Here is an 18,980-nt window from a genome sequence, read left to right as displayed (position 1 = left end):
CATAAAATGTTTCTCTGACGTTTTTTCTCAGGCAAAGACTTGATTGGTGTCCAGAACTTGCTGAAGAAGCACCAGGCTCTGCAGGCTGAAATCACAGGTCACGAGCCTCGCATTAAGGCTGTCACCCAGAAGGGAGAAGCTATGGTGGAGGAAGGTATTGATTTAAATCCTAAGATTCCTCTGTTGTCTTCAGTGAGATGATGGTGATGTTTAAATGCAAGTAAAATATCACTGCAACAGTGGAAAAAAAAAAACCAGCTGAGGTTTCATGGGTGTGGTGTCCAGGTCACTTTGCTGGTGAGGATGTGAAGGCTAAGCTGGCTGAGCTGCATGGGCGTTGGGACACTCTGAAGGCCAAGGCCTCCCAGAGGAGACAGGACCTTGAGGACTCTCTGCAGGCCCAGCAATACTTTGCTGATGCTAACGAGGCCGAGTCTTGGATGAGGGAAAAGGAACCCATTGTTGGGAGCACAGACTATGGCAAAGACGAGGACTCAGCTGAGGTACAGATTTTACAACAGAAGAATATACAGTGATGTGAAAAAGTTTTTGTCTAATATTTAAATATGTTCTGAAACATTTAAGTGTGGCAAACATACAAAGAAATAGGAAATCAGGAAGAGAGCAAACACTTTTCACACCACTGTAACTGTCACTACCAATGAATTATTGTTGTGCTGTTAAAGTTTAAAATCTTATGATGTAGTTTTGGGGGGTTTTGTTATTTTTTGTTTTGTTTTTCCTCTATTAAAAGTTAAAGCGGGCTTAAAGCTTCCAATTAGTTCCCTTTGTGAGAAATGTAGTTGTGCTGAGTTGTTTCTTCTCCACAGGCTCTGCTAAAGAAGCACGAAGCCCTGATGTCTGACCTGAGCGCTTACGGCAGCAGTATCCAGGCCCTGAAGGAGCAGGCCCAGTCCTGCAGGGTAAGTTTAAAAAGTCCCTGAATTCTCATCTGTTCTGAAGCATCACTGTCTATTCGCAGAACACAAATCGGTAACAAGTTTCTTTTAACTAAACAGCAACAAGTTGCACCAACCGATGATGAGACCGGGAAGGAGCTGGTCCTGGCCCTGTATGACTATCAGGAGAAGAGCCCACGTGAAGTTACCATGAAGAAAGGAGACATTCTCACTCTCCTCAACAGCACTAACAAGGTACGGCACTGTGAAGTAGTCAAGCATCAGTAAATATCGTAATTTAGTATCTTGGTCAAGGATATTGCAGATCTGGCATGCAGATTGCAGCAGCCAGGGATCAAACTACCAACCTTCCTATTAGTAGATGACCAGCTCTACTGCCTGACTCTCATCCACCCTGCCACATTACATACTAATGACTTCATCTCTCCCCTGCTGCAGGACTGGTGGAAAGTGGAGGTGAATGATCGCCAGGGCTTCGTTCCTGCTGCTTATGTGAAGAAGCTCGACCCCACCCAATCCTCATCCAGGGAGAACCTGCTGGATGAACATGGCAGCATTGCACTCCGCCAAGACCAGATTGAAAATCAGTAAGAAACCCACAGCCTGAACTCTTCTGTTTCAGAATCGGGTCCACTAATCCACTTTAACCTGTCTGCTCTGCACTTTAGTCTTTCTTTACTTCCATCCAGTTGTTTAACACTAATTACGTTGCTCCTGGCCCCTTGTCCTGTTTCCTCTGCTGTCCTATCTCTGTATTTAACTACTTAATCTTTTCTTGCTGTGCTTTCGCCTTGCCTTGCCGCTGTGCAGGCTTGTCACCAAGGAGGCCTGCAGCGTGTCTGTGCGCATGAAGCAGGTGGAAGAGCTGTGAGTAGGAACCAGTGCCCCTCTGCGTGTACTTGTGGTCGTGATACCTATAATAGATATCATCCATCACCCACCCCAAATACCATGTTGTGTGACACTGTATGTATTTCACCCCAGGCCTCTATTCAGTCCAGGATAGAAGCAGCTTCTGATGCACATCTGTTACATCCTTCTTATCCCAGGTTACCCTATAGGGATGTCAGTTTATGTTCTGCCCTACACACACTGGGATTTGATTGGTTCTTAGGTGTCTCAATGGATCAGTGAAATATTCAAAAATTATTTGAAATTTGTGTGACATATAAATTAACAGAAACAAACTGGCTTGTCGATGTGTCGGGGTTTAGTTTGGAACAACGTTACTACAGCTGTAACCCCAGAGGCTAGGTGCCTTGCTGGCACCTAGGTTTCACAAAAGTGGATGAAAAGTTATTAAAAGGAGCATACAGTATTTATGTCACTACTTTTATTTTACAGCAACATCCCAGAGCCTTATTAAAAATCTAACAAAGAAAACACAGCTCTCAAGGAAAAATGACCACACATTATTTTAACCATGTTCTTTATGATGCCTTTAAATTCAACAATAAAATGTGCTTATTTACTTTTAGATTGGTAGAAAATAAATAAGTAAAGAAGGATAAATGATTAAAAGAAAAAAAAATTAGTCTGACTGTGACCAATTAGGCTTTTTCCCTGACATTACGAATTTCCAATGTAATGCTTACTAAACTTCCCTGCTAAGCTAACACATCTCATCTTATTATCATTATAGTAATGTTGTTGAATAATCTAAACACTTCTTAGCCCTGCATGAAAGTGGCAACCTGTCCAAGGTGTGCTCTGCCTCTCACCCCATGGTAGCTGGGAGAGGGCCCCCCCCCCTCTTTTTATCAAGATTTTCTAGATGCTTTGGTCCTTAAACACTCCCCATCATCAGGATGATGCCTGCCCCCAGGTACTGGTTTTATTAGATTATTCAATGCATCTATAAAATGTCATGAAGACCAGAGAGAAATATGTGTGGATGTTTCCTGACACAAGAGTAAAACGTTGTGGAGAATGGGACCCCTTCATTACTACACTACTAAATAAATTTCTGTCAGCCATACCATGCAAGGCTTCCTTCTCATGTCCCATGTCTACAGACTCCAAACACAAAGCATGTCAGTGTCCACCCACTTTTTAAATTTTATTTCACTTTTTTAAAAATTAGTTTAGGTTTTTTTTCTTTTTCTAGTGCTTTACTTACATTCTCTTTCTTTAATGTTCTTTTTTTCAAGATATGGTACTCTGTTAGAGTTGGGGGAGAAGCGCAAGGACATGCTTGAGAAAAGCTGCAAGAAGTTTATGTTATTCCGCGAGGCCAACGAGCTCCAGCAGTGGATTCATGAGAAGGAGAGCACCCTCACTAATGAGGAGATGGGCTCTGATCTGGAGCAGGTTGAGGTTCTGCAGAAGAAGTTTGATGACTTCCAGAAGGTAATGTCTGTTGTTTTTTGTTTGTTTTGTTTTTTAAGCTTGATCCTTTTCCCAAAAATTCTACATGACTGTTGACTTAAAGTTATCTGAATTACTTGTATATGGTCTTTACTTGTATGTGAATTGTAAACACAACAATTCAGTGACCATATAACAACTAAATTTGGCCCATGCAGTAGGACAGTGATCCAGAGCACAGAAGCAAATCTACAAAAAACAAAGAAAAAAGCATAGAGGTGTTGCAAGGCCCAGTCAAAATTCAGAGCTCAACCCACTGAAATGCTGTGATTGGATGTTCAGAGAGTTGTGCAGAAGCAAATTCCTGCGAACTGAAGCAACACTGTAAAGAAAAGTGGGCAAAAAATTCCTCCACAACAGTGTGAGAAACACACAAATAATTAAAAGTTGTGTATGTATTTGAATTTGAACAGAAAGTGTATCAGAATCAGAATCAGAAAGGGTTTTATTGCCAAATGTTGAGCAGGTTTACAACATTAGGAAATTGCTGCGGTGCTTCAGTGCAAACATACTGTCATAAATTACGCTTAAATAGACATGAAAATAAAAATAAGAATAAGAATTAAAAGTGCTAAGTAGATAGATATATACATGATATATACATGAGTGCAGGTGGTGATCAGTGCCAAACATGGAATGATGCAGTGAACACAGCGTAGGGTCATGTGTTAGTGGTGGGAACAGTCATACGGTTATTGTTCATGAGTCCAACAGCAGAGGGGAAGAAACTGTTCTTATGGCGAGAGGTTCTGGTGCGAATGGACCGGAGCCTTCTGCCTGAGGGGAGCAGGTCAAACAGACTGTGTCCAGGGTGAGAAGGGTCAGCTGAGATCCGAGCTGCACACCCCAGTGTCCTGGAGGTGTACAGGTCCTGCAGAGATGGGAGTCTGCAGCCAATCACCTTCTCAGCAGAGTGCACAACACGCTGCAGTCTCTGTTTGTCCCTGATAGTGGCTCCAGCATACCACACGGTGATGGAGGAGGTGAGGAGGGACTCGATGATTGCAGTGTAGAATTGCATCATCGTCCGTGTTGGCAGGTTGAATTTCTTCAGCTGCCTCAGGAAGTACATCCTCTGCTGGGCTTTCTTAATGACGGAGGTGATGGTGGGCTCCCACTTCAGGTCCTGGGTGATGGTGGTACCCAGGAAGCGGAATGAGTCCACAGAGGTGATGAGGGTGTCAGTCAGGATGATGAGGGGGAGTGGGGCTGTGTGCTTCCTGAAGTCCACAATAATCTCCACTGTCTTCTGGGCATTCAGCACCAGGTTGTTGTGGCTGCACCAGGACACCAGACGTTCAACCTCCCTCCTGTAGGCAGACTCATCCCCGTCCGAGATGAGTCCAATAACGGTGGTGTCATCTGCAAACTTGATTAGCTTGACAGACTGGTGGGTGGAGGTGCAGCAGTTGGTATACAGGGAGAAGAGCAGAGGAGAAAGAACACAGCCCTGAGGGGAGCCGGTGCTGATGGTCCGGGAGTCCGAGACATTCTTTCCCAACCTCACATGCTGCTTCCTGTCCGTCAGGAAGTCAGTGATCCACCGGCAGATGGGATCAGGCACATTCATCTGGGAAAGCTTGCCTTGGAGATGGTCTGGAAGGATGGTGTTGAAGGCAGAGCTGAAGTCCACAAACAGGATCCTGGCGTAGGTTCCTGGGGAGTCCAGATGCTGCAGGATGAAGTGTAGAGCCATGTTGATGGCGTCATCTACAGACCTGTTGGCTCTGTATGCAAACTGCAGGGGGTCCAGGAGGGGGGCCGTGAGGGTCTTGAGATAGGAGAGAACCAGGCGCTCAAATGACTTCATGACCACAGATGTCAGAGCCACAGGTCTGTAGTCATTTAGTCCAGTGATCCTAGGTTTCTTGGGGACAGGGATTATGGTAGAGGACTTGAAGCAGGCAGGCACATAACATGCCTGCAGTGAGGAGTTGAAAATGCCAGAAAACACTGGGGCCAGCTCGTTTGCACAGTGTCTGAGGGTGGCAGGAGACACACCGTCTGGGCCGGGAGCTTTTCGAGCATTCAGACTCTTAAACTGCTTCCTCACACCTGCTTCATGAATATGAAGAGTTGTGGTGGGAGGAGGTGGTGTGAAATCCTCTTTTGTGTGGGGTGAGGAGGGGGTGTTGTAGGTGAAGTGTTTGAAGGTGGTGATGGCTCTATGGAGGGGGGAGAGGTGGGGGAATGAGTGTCCAAAGTGTCTCTATTGTTGGGGCCGTTGGAGGTGTGAAGGCTGCCTGATGGCTCGTCAAAACGGCAGTAAAAGTCGTTAAGGGTGTTGGCCAAGAGCAAGTCATCAGTGGAGTGGGGGGTTTTAGGCTTGTAGTTGGTGATATTCCTAAAACCTTTCCACACAGAGGCCGAGTCATTCTCTGAGATCTGCTGCTGCATCTTCTCAGAGTGCTGGTGTTTAGCAATGTCCACTTCTTTAGTGAACCTGTACTTGGCCTCTCTGTAGCAGTCCCTGTCTCCGCTTCTGAACGCCTTTCTCTTTTCCAGCCACAGCTTTTTGAGTTTAGGAGTAAACCAGGGTTTGTCATTGTTATAACTCACCCTGGTGCGTGATGGCACAATGCTGTCCTCACAGAAGTGGATATAGGAGGTGACAGTGTCCGTAAACTCGTCCAAGCTGTTAGAAGCAGCCTTCATTGTGTCCCAGTCTGTAGACTCCAAACACGTGCGAAGCTCCTCCACAGCCTCGTTGCTCCACAGTTTTTTGGTCCTCACGACAGGTTTGGAGAGCTTCAGCCTCTGTCTGTGCGCGGGGATTAGGTGGATCATGACGTGGTCAGAAAGTCGGAGTGAAGCGCGGGGCACCGCACGATAGGCCCCGCTGATCGTGCTGTAACAGTGGTCTAATGTCCTCTCCTCTCTGGTCGGGCATTTAATATACTGCTTGTATTTGGGAAGTTCATGGCTCAGATTGGCTTTGTTAAAGTCCCCAAGAGCAATGATGAGAGAGTCCGGGAATGTCCGCTCCATGTGCAGTATCTGCTCCGCGAGTGCGCACTGAGCTGCCTGCGCATCCGCATCTGGCGGGATGTAAACAGCGGCCAGGATGAATGAAGAAAACTCCCGCGGAGAATAAAACGGTTTGCAGTGAATAAAAAGGTATTCCAGAGAGGAAGAGCAGTGCTGAGCAATCACTGTTACATCTGTGCACCAGCCACTATTAATGTAGAAGCAGACACCTCCACCTTTGGTCTTACCAGAGAGAGAGGCCTGCCGGTCCGCGCGAAGCAGATGAAAGCCCTCCAGCTTGAGCGCGCTGTCCAGGATGTCCTCACAGAGCCACGACTCCGTAAAACATAAGACACAGGAGGAGGCAAAGTCTCTGTTCATGCTTCTCATCAGGGCCAGCTCGTCTATCTTATTCCTGAGTGAGCGTACATTGGAAAGGAAGATCCCAGGAAGAGCAGTTCGCAGTCCGCGTCTCCTCAGACGCACGAGTGCGCCGGCTCGCTTACCTCTCTTTCGGCGTCTCACTTTCCTGATCAGAGTCTGCAGTAAATCTGCCGCAGATGCGACAAATATTGGAAGTAAATCCACAGGTGTTGTAGTCCTGTAGTTAAGAAGCTCTTCTCTGGTGTAAGAATATCCAGAGGAGTGCCCAGACACAGAAGTTATGCACAAAAACAAAACAGAAGTAACGCACTGAAGCACCAGGGCATCCATACGCGGCGCCATCTTGGATCCAGTTTTTTGTATGACACTGTTCTTTCTCTCTTTCCAGGACCTCAAGGCCAATGAGTCTCGTCTGAGGGATATCAACAAAGTGGCTTCAGAGTTGGAGTCTGAAGGCCTTATGGCTGAGGAGGCCCCCATGGTTCAGGCTCAGGTAGGTGCTACCTCTATGGATCGTATGTTATGTCACATAAATGAGCCATAATTAGCTGTCCTTTAAAAAAACGTTTTTTTTTCTCCTCATCTCCAGCAACAAGAGCTGCTTGGTGCTGCTCCTGGCAAGGTTGGTGTAGTTTCTGTTATTTATATTTGCATCCACTATAATAATTAAGACATTTTTTAGATATCATAGCAGTGTGCTTACTTGTATGTCTCATTTGTTGAACAGGATGAAGCGGATTCTAAGACTGCATCTCCATGGAAGGTAAGCTCTAACTAACAGTAATTGGCCTCAAGACCTCCTCAAACCTTCAAGATGATCTTGTAAAGAACATGCATCACCTGAAAATACTTGGCAGCTAATCAGTCTTGATTTGATACTGTAACCATGCATGACTGCTCAGTGTTTGATACTTGTGTACCTGTTTCCTGCAATCATGCCCAGAATTACATTTTACTAGCATGGGGCATGATGACTCATGACTTTGTAGAATATGATTAGACATTGATGAGACAACTGAAGAGCTTGGAAACTCGTAATTTATTCCTAAGATCCTTTGTAACGGTTTTCATGTCTCGGGATGTCTCGATTGTAACAAAAACAGTGCTTGATTCATTCTCCTCCAGCCATGGTTGCAGTGCTAGTGAATGGTGTCTCAGTTGGTCTTGTGAGAACCAAGATTAACCCCGGGATTTTCCATAACGCTCTTGACTGGTGTGGTGTTTTTTTGTGTCCTTCCCTCCATGTCCATGTTTGGTTTACCTTTGACTTTAGAATATACGCTTGGCTGTTCAAACAACGGCTAACTTTAATACAATCAAGGTAAGATAAACAAGTCCAATCCAACCACTCTGCGCATTGTGATCAGAAACACTAACCATACTGTGATAGTGTCACATGATCTATCCCCTCATGTTCACTGAAACCTGACTTCAGTATGAGCAGTGTTCCTTTTGTTTTTTTTAACACAATGCTTCCCGCATCATTTGTCCTGTCCTGGTCCTAATTATTGTTGCTGTAATATGAATGACATAATGCATAAGTTATGCTAAACCTGTCATGTTCTTTGTTTGTAATGTTCTTACCATGCACCAGTCCTGTGCATCTCATCTCCATCATCCACCTACTTTTGTTTGTCCATCGCTGTCTGTGCTCATCAAATACTCAGTGCAAAGTAGCACAAATTGAGCACATTATTTGCATGATTGTGCTTGAGTGAAATATGTTTAATCTAGCTTTCCTTGTGTCACTGTTAAACTGATCTTGAAATGTATCTGTTAGTGTGAATGACTTTGACCCTCTTAGCCACTTTTCCACCAAAAGTGCAAAAAAATTCTCTTTTCAGGAGCTCCTTTCAGTCCACTGATGTTCTGTGTTTACACTCTAGCCTCAAGATCAGTATATTTTATACGGTCTAACAGCAAATGCTTAACCAGTTAGATAACTTCGTCTTTGCAACCCCAAAGCTTATGAATTATCATAAAGTACCAACCTGTAATTGTGAGCTTTTGGGGATGGAAAGTAATTTCTCTGGAACTGATTTGGATTTCTGGCCCTGCCGCAGAAGCACTGAGGGTGTTGTGGAAACGTGGCTTAGTTAGGCGCTTTCAGACTGCAGGAGCTTAGGTCCTAAAACTATTGTAGGAAGTTCCCCTTTTCTTTCACCTCGGAGGATTTTAACTTACCTTTACTCAAGATGTGATTGAAGTCCAGACTTTGAATAGAAGCAGAATAGAAACAGAATAACTGTTTAAGATTTGTAGCTATTTCTATGAAGGCCACCATAGTTAGTTAGTATATAAATATACAAATATATTTAAAACATAATTTTGAATGAACACTGTTTTTTATTATGTGGATGAAAATGAATGCCTAACATCGAGATGCTCTTGGCAACTTTTTTGCTGTCTCCTATAGGCTGAAAAACAAAAATAAATCTAAAGATTTCCTCCTTTACTTGAATCTACGTCTCTTCGTACCTTATATTGAGAGTTGCCATACTACTTTTTAATAGTTTGACCTAAAATCCAGTCAAAATATTAAATGAAATAGGAAGAATTAACAATTTTGACTCATCAAAGCTAAGACTTTTCTTCTCGTTACGTGCGTTGTTGTCGTCACCCCGGTGAGAGGTAGGGCAATGTTGACCCCGAAGTTTGTGAATGTGATAACTCAAGAATCATAGTTGTGACGTAGGATTCTTAAATTAATACCATAGGTGCATGTACTAGGAGGCTGAGGGTAAACTGGCAGCTGCAGGTATTTTTATTTATTTTTTGGCTATGATTGGCATCCACATAAAAGAAAAAGGATTTTGGAGAAATGGAAGAAGCTGAAAAAGCATTACAAGGAAGCGAGACCACAAAAGTTGTTTGTAAAGCCGTCTGTGCTTTACACATGTCACAATAAGTGGATAACATCATTAAATTACAACCAAACCAAACATGGATTGAACTTCCTTTTCAGGCCAGTCGTCATCAAGCCCATAAAGCACAATAAACACACAGCATGCTCCTTCTTGTTGTAGGGCCAACTGCAACCTGTTGTGTCACATTGGTTTTCCTATTTTATTGCAAATCCAAAATAAAAAGCACTTAGAGTTGTGCTCCCAGTGAGCCGTTACCCTCTAGGCAACTGTTCTGTCTGAAAGCGCCTCTTGTTTAGCGTATGCTCATTTCAATTGGTGTACTGCAACTCATCTCAAATGTTACCACTAATGTGAGAAAAACATGCTCCAGACACAGGGAGCAGTGTGTGGGATGAGTGCTGTTTAATATTGTATGTTATGTGCAGGAGCTGAACAACCGCTGGCGATCCCTGCAACAGCTGGCTGAAGAAAGGAGCAACATGCTGGGCAGTGCACATGAGGTGCAGCGGTTCCACAGGTACAAATCCAAAGTGGGATATCGCCTGTGATCATCAGTCATCGAGTTCACTCTCTGCTTTGTGTTATTTATTAGAGAAACAGGCTTTGGAACATTTTGTCAGCTACAACAATTAACTTGAGTTGTGTTGTGTGTCCTAAGGGATGCTGATGAGACTAAAGAGTGGATTGAGGAGAAGAACCAGGCCTTGAACACTGACAACTACGGTCACGACTTGGCCAGTGTCCAGGCTTTGCAGCGCAAACACGAGGGCTTTGAGAGAGACCTGGCTGCCCTGGGGGATAAGGTCAGATTTACTTTTAGTAATTTTAAGCCTGAAATCTTGTATTTATTTTTTATTAATTTTCCCATTTCTCTACTTAGGTTAACTCTCTTGGAGAGACAGCAGAGCGCTTGATCCAGTCTCACCCTGAAGCGGTGGATGACATCCAGGAGAAATGCACAGAGCTGAACACTGCCTGGAGCAGCCTGGTGGGACGTGCTGACCAGCGCAAAGACAAGCTTGGCAATTCCCATGACCTGCAGCGTTTCCTCTCTGACTTCAGGTGGGGGCGGGACTGCTGGATCCAAAAATGTTTAACTTTTTTGAGGAAAGCGATGTCTTAGAGATATGCAGGGTTTTGACTGACTGCAATTCTTTACTGTGCATAGAGATCTCATGTCCTGGATCAATGGCATCCGAGGATTAGTGTCCTCAGAGGAGCTGGCTAAGGATGTGACTGGAGCCGAGGCCCTTTTAGAAAGACACCAGGTATCAAATATTTAGTCTTGTTCTTTCTTTGCGTGTTTTCCGATATAAGTTATTGCTTAACTCTAACTCTGTCTTCTTTCTTGTTTGTTTTTCTCTCTCCAGGAACACCGTACAGAGATTGATGCTCGGGCTGGTACTTTCCAGGCATTTGAACAGTTCGGACAGCAGCTGCTGGCTCGAGGCCACTATGCTAGTCCTGAGATTCAGCAAAAACTCGAGGCTTTAGACCGTGAGCGCGCTGATCTGGAGAAGGCCTGGGTGCAGCGCCGCATGATGTTGGATCAGTGCCTAGAACTCCAGGTAATGACATCCTTGGACATGAAGCAGACAGTTAAAGACCATATTTCAGCCACTGAAGGTTGTTTGTCCATCCACAGCTTTTTAACAGAGACTGTGAGCAGGCTGAGAACTGGATGGCAGCTCGTGAAGCCTTCCTCGCCAGTGATGACAAGGGTGATTCCCTGGACAGTGTGGAGGCCCTCATTAAGAAACATGAAGACTTTGACAAGGCCATCAACGTTCAGGTCAGTGAGGCATTTCGTTGCTCCGTGAAAGCTTTGAAAACCGACTGCTATTACCCTTTTTTGTCTTGATCATTAAATCCTGGCTTGATTTACAGGAGGAGAAGATTGCTGCTTTGCAGTCTTTTGCTGACCAGTTGATTGGAGCCGACCATTATGCCAAACCTGAGATTCTTAACCGCCGCAATGAAGTTCTTGACAGGTAGAAAACGTGGTTGTTAAACTTGATCACTGACACAATCCTAATTTTGTTTATCTACAGATGCTCAAGTTGTGTGATAAAGTAGTTTTGTGGACAGTTGCATTTGCATTGGGAAGTTGTTGCTTGCACTACAAAAGGGGAGCTTAATTCAAAACGCACAGACGTTAATGACGCCGCGAAATAGAAATAAAAAAATAAGACGCACCTGAGAAAAAGCAGGAGAAACATTTGGAGTTTCTAAATTCACAGCTTGTAAAATAATGAGGAAGCAATAACACAAGGTGTGCTGTGCAACAGAACAAGGCCTGGACTCCCATAGAAAACAAAAGGACTGTTTCCATGGTTGAAAAAAGAAAAGTCTCTGCTATGATAAATAACTTCCAGTTGCATTGTGTCAGGAGATGAGCACGGTTGTGTGTTATCCTGTGCAGAGCCTACACACAGCTCTGTGGGCCATTGTCTACATTTTGTAACTGTCGTAACATATTTACAACCAAGGTTCTGTGGTCTATTCTTGCTTGTGCTGGTGGTAGTCCTTCAGCCACCTGCAAAGAAGAGTGCAGTTACAACAGACGAAGCGCTGAAGTGAAACCAGTATTTGACCTACTCACAGTCAAGGGTCCCAAGGATTTTTGAAGGACATTTGTGGAGGTGTCAGTGGACTCTCCATATGAAAACACCTACACTAATGGCACAACAGATGAAAATGCCCTAAAGATAATGCATTGCCTTATTTTTATTTATTTTTTTCATCCCCTCAAACTGATTTAAAAAATGGCGACACAAACAAATCGGTCAGCTTTGGAATGTAAATGGAAATAGAGGCCTCTGAGTTGAATATTCTCACTTTCTAATGAACACAAAAAACTTGATTTTATGAGCTAATTCATTGTTATGACAGAACGACCACTACAGCTTTGCAGTTTATACACTGTGTACATATCATAACTTAAATTATATAGTCTTCTAACGCTGGGCTTAAACTCGTCTGAAGAACGATATTCTCATTACTCCCTACATCTTAAAATTCTTGAGTACTTTATTTTCTTAATGTCATCTTGAATTGTACCATTACTTATGATGAGGTGATAAGAAAAGCTACATTTTCTTTGTTCACATATCAGCATCAAGAATCTGCCAAACAAACCCGTGGCGGATTCTGTAAAATGTTTGTGTGCTGTGTTTGAGCTTGCCTTTAAAGGCTAATTTAATGATGTTTGAAAGGTGGCGCCGGCTGAAGGCACAGATGATCGAAAAGCGCTCCAAGCTGGGTGAATCCCAGACCCTGCAGCAGTTTAGTCGTGATGTGGATGAAATTGAGGCTTGGATCAGTGAGAAACTACAGACTGCAACTGATGAGTCTTACAAGGATCCCACCAACATCCAGGTACGCACTTGGGAAACCCGACTCGGAGCTGAAGCTCTGCTGAACATACAGAACGAGTTTTAAATGGGAATGTACATCTCACATATGGATTTAGTGAAGAAATATGAGATAATTTACTTACGTTCTAAGGCAAGGGGCTAATCCAAATATAAACATTGTTTGTCTGTTTTGCCTTGTTGATACTCTTTACCTGATCCCTTCCAGTGCCCTGTCTGCAGTAAGACTGAATCTTTCTCTCACTCTTATTTTGTTTTTATAGCTGTCCAAGCTGCTGGTAAGTCTGAGTAGTGTGTCAGCTGACTAACAAGCAAGCAGAATATCTGCTGTGTGTCTATGTCTGTGCTATGTGTGTAGACACAATAGAGCGCGATAAGCATTCCAACCATCCTCATCCAGCACTGTTGAGTGCCAGCTTCTTTTCACTTGAGTTTCAATTCAACTCATTCATTCTTCTTTAATTCTGTGTTAATTTTGTACTTTATCCCAGGTTAGTTTATCAAAGACTGCTGGTTGGTGGGTGTGACTTCCACTTTTATGTTGATTTCTTGGTTGAGGAGCTATTTTAAGCTTGCTTCAGATGTTTAAATCCAGACTCAAACTGATTAGAGTAATGATTAGATAGCACTACATACTGATAGCTGTGGAATTTTCCACTGGTGCCATTGCATCTCTTCAGAGCAGCTGTAAAGGAAACGGATGGATATAAACAAGAAGCAACTTTGTAGCGACTCCTCCCCCTCTATATTTCCTTAAAGTCAGGTCCGTTGCAGACATTGCTGCCATTTTGTGTTGTTTACTCACTTGTTTTATGTGTCTGTCAGTGTCTTGACACATTGCCTGTCATAGTTGCTTTTAGGTTTTTTTGTGTCCTTGTACATTAAAGTGTTTCCGTTACAATAATTATATAAACAAATTTACTTCTGACGTTGATATCGACTGCATAGCAGTTCGTTGGCTTTAATTTTGGCTTTTGCATTGAATGTAAGTATGAAAGCATTGCTGCGTTAAATGACTGTGAAGCTGTGAGCTGTAAATATTTCCACCGTTAATAAGGATGATGTAGTTCTAATGTTGTGGTTCTTTCCCCATCTGTGTCCACCATCAGAGTAAGCATCAGAAACATCAGGCGTTTGAGGCCGAGCTGCACGCCAATGCAGACAGAATTCGTGGAGTCATTGACACAGGCAACGCCCTGATCCAGAGAGGAGCCTGTGCCGGCAGCGAGGATGCAGTCAAGGTGCATTTATCAAGTGTGCATACTGTGGAACATTTCACCTGTCAGCACCTGTACATGAATGTCATGATTATAGTGACCAAAATGAAGACTATTAGTAGAACGTGTTTAAATAGCATGATGCTGACCATTTTATTTCACCAGATTTTACAGTGAACAAGAAAATGTCCTGTGCAAATAAGGGTTAGAGAATAGAACATATTAAATATTGAAAATAATCATTTGTTTTTGTTTTTTTTAATGAATGTGAAGCCGATCCCTCACATTGATTTCCACTTCTCTGAACAGAACATACATGGCAGCATCATTTTATGTCAAAAAACGGAGATCTGATGTACAAACCTATAAGCTGTACCTGTCTGTTGCGTAGGCACGTCTCAGTGCTTTGGATGAACAGTGGCAGTTCCTCGTCAACAAATCTGCAGAAAAGAGCCAGAAACTCAAAGAGGCCAACAAGCAGCAGAACTTCAATACTGGCATCAAGGACTTTGACTTCTGGCTCTCTGAGGTAACAATCTACTTGCCGACTATAAACACTGGTACTAACAGAAATTAGATGATCTCAAAGACTGATGCATGGTGTTGTTTCTCAGGTGGAAGCCCTTCTTGCCTCAGAGGATTATGGAAAGGATCTGGCTTCAGTCAACAATCTGCTGAAGAAACACCAGCTGCTGGAGGCTGATATTTCTGCCCATGAGGTACACAGCTCATTTTTTTATATAAATGTATATCATTCTCTACACAATACATAGTAGTAAAGACTCCCTCTGACTGGGTATTCTGCTACTGTAATAAATCAGTAATTTCAAACGCAAGTTGTCTAGAATAAAATATAGTGAAGTTCTCTCACCATATTTTTTCTGCTTGCAGGATCGTCTGAAGGATCTGAACGGCCAGGCCGACAGCCTGATGGCCAGCAATGCTTTCGATACTACTCAGGTGAAGGACAAGCGTGATGCTGTCAACGGCCGCTTCGCTAAAATCAAGAATATGGCAGCCAGCCGTCGTGCTAAACTAAACGAATCCCACCGCCTGCACCAGTTTTTCAGAGACCTGGATGATGAAGAGTCTTGGATCAAGTAAGAAAGTGCCCTATGTTGATATTATTTCTATGAGGAGACTCTCCACTTAAACATGTGAAATTCTGCCGGTGTCCCACACAGAGAGAAAAAGCTACTTGTGAGTTCGGAGGACTATGGACGTGATTTGACAGGAGTACAGAATCTGAGGAAGAAACACAAGAGGCTGGAGGCTGAGCTTGGAGCCCACGAGCCAGCCATCCAGGTAGAATTTGTCATATTCATTCTTTAAGATTTTTCTACTTAGCCTAAGGAAAATTAAGCGATCCAGATATTATACAGTACCGCTGGTTTCATATTTTCTTTTCAAAATATGAAACCAGCTGACTTTTTTTTATTTCCTTTTAAATCTGTTTTAGTCCCTTCCACAGGGGGAAAATGATCCAAGGCTAGGTTATGACTAGATGGGTGGCACGGTGGTTAGCACTGTTGCCTCACAGCAAGAAGGTCCCGAGTTTGCATGTTCTCCCCATGTTTGCGTGGATCTATCCGGGTACTCCAGCTTCCTCCCACAGTTCAAAGACATGTAGTTAAACTCTGAAGGGTTTACTCTAAATTGCCACATTGTGAATTTGTCAATTATGCTGTAAAATTCTTGTAGAATGCCTGATTGGATCTGTGTTGTGTGTGTGTTCCAAGTCTGTGCTGGACACTGGGAAGAAGTTGTCAGATGACAACACTATTGGCCAGGAGGAGATCCAGCAGAGGCTCGCCCAGTTTGTTGACCACTGGAAAGAACTTAAGGACTTATCTGGAGCGAGGTGGGCTCCCTGGGTTACACAGATTCACCCAACTCACACACACACACTCTTACACATCTGCTTTTGTCTGTGTTTGTGGTCCCAGAGGAAAGAGGCTTGAGGAATCGTTGGAGTACCAGCAGTTTGTGGCGAATGTGGAAGAAGAAGAAGCCTGGATTAATGAGAAGTTGAATCTAGTGGGAAGTGAGGACTACGGAGACACACTTGCTGCTGTGCAGGTGCTTCATTGTTACACTATGTTGCATAACAGATCCTGAAATGAGGCTTGTGGATGGGTTTTACTGATTGTAACTGAAAATTATTGTTTTTAACAGGGTTTACTGAAAAAGCATGAAGCATTTGAGACTGATTTCACTGTACACAGAGACAGAGTGAATGATGTGTGTGCTAACGGAGAGGAGCTCATCAAGAAGGTACCTGCTGTGCTCCATACCGAGTAAAAACACTGTTTTGCAAATATATCAAGCAGTAGAGCTGAAGAAAAGTTCCCAACATGGCTTTTGTGTATTTGCAACAGAACAATCATCATGTGGACAACATCAGTGCCAAGATATCAGCTCTGCGAGGAAAAGTGTCTGAGCTGGAGAGGGCTGCAGCACAGAGGAAGGCCAAGCTGGACGAAAACTCTGCCTTCCTGCAGTTCAACTGGAAGGCCGACGTTGTGGAATCCTGGATCGGTACAATAACAGTTTATTCAGTCTCTTCTATAAAAGTCTATCGTGAATATGTGACAAAGTACGATATAGATGCCAGTATAGTTCTACTTTTAGTGTACACCTTCCAAGTGTTTAATAAGAGATGATAGTCATTGTACTCAGTTTTTAGTGTTAATCCTGATTAAGCAATATCTTTCATATTTTTTCTTCAGTTACAGTTTTAGTTTCATGCTTTTTGTCACCCGAGTTTACGATGGGTGTGTATGGGATGGCATGTTGGCTGTTTCAGTGAGAGGACCAACTGCTCGAGTTTCAGAAATGATAAAAATTAATCTTAAAAATTTCTTTCAACTGCTGCTGTGTCCAGCTTTCACTCTACAGCAGTCGTTTTAGCCTCAAAACATGGCCACCACTGCCCACTTTCCAACGATGCTTTTCTAGAAGTTATAACTTTGTAAACTTTTTGAACTGTGTGGATCCAAGTGAAGGGAGTAACCGTAATTTCTAACCGACTGATAGAGATCTATTGTATTTTCAGTAAGTAGTTTCTCTCAGCAGCACTTTTTAACCACATTTTTAACACCAGGAATATTAAAAAAAATGTTTTGTAGAACAAGTCCTTGAGACTTTCACCTTGATAGGAGTTGTGGTCTTGAATTTAGAAGCAGTTTTTCAGCAGGTGCACTGAGGCAGATTTGACAGGGATTTGTCACAGAGTAACAGTATGTCAGTAGTTACTGCTGTCTAACCGAAAGCTGTTGGCTCCATTTTTATCATTCTGATTGGCACATGAACTTCAGGGCTATTTTTCATTGGTGGATTTGTCTTCAGCCGACAGCTGGTTCAAATCTGGCCAATTGGAGGCGGTTCATGAATTTTAGAATTTACTTTTCTAACCCGATGATTAGAAGTGAAGTCATTTACCTGTCAGTATTTTTCTAATGTACATTTTAAAGATATTCATCCACTTCTGTGTGAACTTGGGCTTTCAACAGTTCTGAACTTTGGCTTTCAGGTGATGATTTGGTCTATTTCAGCTCATTCAACTTTTTTTTCCACCAAAGCTTCAGCAATTATTTTTCTTTAGGAAATGCATTCTGTAGTTTCCTGCGTTACCATAATTTATAACTTGCACTTTGTGTTCAGGTGAGAAAGAAAACAGCCTGAAGACTGACGACTATGGCAGAGACCTGTCCTCTGTGCAAACGCTGCTTACCAAACAGGTCCGCCCTCACCCAGAAAAGTTCCCTGTTTTTCATCCACACCATTTTGTTGTTTTGTTCATCAGTGCTCTGTGCTGGGCCTTGCTGTTTGTCATTTGTATTTCATATATGGATTTGGATGAGCAGATTGCCATCAATTCTATAACACTGCAGATGGAAATAGCATACATCCTAGACTAGTGCAATCCTGATCTTTTTGTATCTCTATGTACAGGAGACATTTGATGCTGGCCTGCAGGCCTTCCAGCAGGAGGGCATCACCAATATTACAACTCTGAAAGACCAGCTGCTGGCTGCCAAACACGTCCAGTCAAAAGCCATCGAAGCTCGTCACGCTTCCCTAATGAAACGCTGGAATCAGCTACTGTCGAACTCTGCTGCACGCAAGAAGAAGCTTCTGGAAGCCCAGGAACATTTCAGAAAGGTAAATAAATGTTTTAAGTTCCCCTCTCAAATCAGAGCATTTTATCAATCCCGAGGGACTTATCTTTAAGTTTGACTCATTTTAAGGATCCTGTCTTCTCTCCTCCTTCTCTAGGTCGAAGACTTGTTCTTGACATTTGCTAAAAAGGCGTCAGCCTTTAACAGCTGGTTTGAGAATGCTGAGGAGGATTTGACAGACCCTGTGAGGTGCAACTCTCTGGAGGAGATCAAAGCTCTGCGTGAAGCCCACGAGGCTTTCCGTTCCTCACTGAGCTCAGCTCAAGCCGACTTTAACCAACTGGCAGAACTGGACCAACAGATCAAGAGCTACCAGGTGGTGTCCAATCCCTACACCTGGTTCACCATGGAGGCCCTGGAGGAGACCTGGAGGAACCTGCAGAAGATCATCAAGGTTCTCCATGATAGAATATGTACTCCTTACATTCACAAATGCACTTCTGCACTTCTTCTGTTGGCTATTCCAATGAAACCTCTCCACGTGTATATCGTTTCTTACCAGCAAACTTTGATTTAGCTTTATACTTTTCTGTTTATTGGAAATATTCTACAATATACAAACTATCTGCCTTATCTTCCTCTTTAAACCAGCTCACTCTGCCATTTCTTAATTTATGTCTGAACCATCATTGCTTCGCATCTTTGTACACATGCAAAGATGTGAAGTGTGCACACAGACAATGGTGGTGTAGTGTAGATTTGT

The 18,980-nt window shown here is 43.3% G+C and overlaps 1 protein-coding gene across 2 annotated transcripts in view; it reads left to right on the top strand.

Moving 5' to 3' along the window:
* The window catches only part of sptan1 (spectrin alpha, non-erythrocytic 1), a 42,130-nt gene that overhangs the window by 18,140 nt on the left and 5,010 nt on the right, over window positions 1–18,980 (top strand). The window contains exons 17-48 of one of the 2 annotated variants that reach the window (XM_084936163.1): window positions 32–154; window positions 286–503; window positions 831–923; window positions 1,020–1,154; window positions 1,359–1,507; window positions 1,731–1,787; window positions 3,071–3,269; window positions 7,027–7,131; window positions 7,228–7,260; window positions 7,366–7,401; window positions 7,912–7,959; window positions 9,931–10,022; window positions 10,164–10,308; window positions 10,386–10,567; window positions 10,674–10,773; window positions 10,876–11,073; window positions 11,151–11,297; window positions 11,393–11,496; window positions 12,721–12,883; window positions 13,143–13,157; window positions 13,989–14,120; window positions 14,488–14,625; window positions 14,711–14,815; window positions 14,988–15,196; window positions 15,281–15,401; window positions 15,836–15,957; window positions 16,043–16,175; window positions 16,272–16,370; window positions 16,475–16,634; window positions 17,760–17,836; window positions 18,051–18,260; window positions 18,375–18,671. In XM_084936163.1, the coding sequence (XP_084792289.1) occupies window positions 32–154; window positions 286–503; window positions 831–923; window positions 1,020–1,154; window positions 1,359–1,507; window positions 1,731–1,787; window positions 3,071–3,269; window positions 7,027–7,131; window positions 7,228–7,260; window positions 7,366–7,401; window positions 7,912–7,959; window positions 9,931–10,022; window positions 10,164–10,308; window positions 10,386–10,567; window positions 10,674–10,773; window positions 10,876–11,073; window positions 11,151–11,297; window positions 11,393–11,496; window positions 12,721–12,883; window positions 13,143–13,157; window positions 13,989–14,120; window positions 14,488–14,625; window positions 14,711–14,815; window positions 14,988–15,196; window positions 15,281–15,401; window positions 15,836–15,957; window positions 16,043–16,175; window positions 16,272–16,370; window positions 16,475–16,634; window positions 17,760–17,836; window positions 18,051–18,260; window positions 18,375–18,671 (4,145 nt within the window). The remainder of the gene's footprint in view (window positions 1–31; window positions 155–285; window positions 504–830; window positions 924–1,019; window positions 1,155–1,358; window positions 1,508–1,730; window positions 1,788–3,070; window positions 3,270–7,026; window positions 7,132–7,227; window positions 7,261–7,365; window positions 7,402–7,911; window positions 7,960–9,930; window positions 10,023–10,163; window positions 10,309–10,385; window positions 10,568–10,673; window positions 10,774–10,875; window positions 11,074–11,150; window positions 11,298–11,392; window positions 11,497–12,720; window positions 12,884–13,142; window positions 13,158–13,988; window positions 14,121–14,487; window positions 14,626–14,710; window positions 14,816–14,987; window positions 15,197–15,280; window positions 15,402–15,835; window positions 15,958–16,042; window positions 16,176–16,271; window positions 16,371–16,474; window positions 16,635–17,759; window positions 17,837–18,050; window positions 18,261–18,374; window positions 18,672–18,980) is intronic. The other variant, XM_084936164.1, reaches the window with a different exon arrangement.

The sequence above is a fragment of the Perissodus microlepis genome, chromosome 7 (assembly GCF_051167445.1).
Source record: "Perissodus microlepis isolate ML-2025 ecotype Zambia chromosome 7, ASM5116744v1, whole genome shotgun sequence".
NCBI lineage: Eukaryota > Metazoa > Chordata > Actinopteri > Cichliformes > Cichlidae > Perissodus > Perissodus microlepis.
The sequence above is the reverse complement of the archived record's forward strand: the minus strand, read 5'-3'. Positions and strand labels throughout refer to the sequence as shown.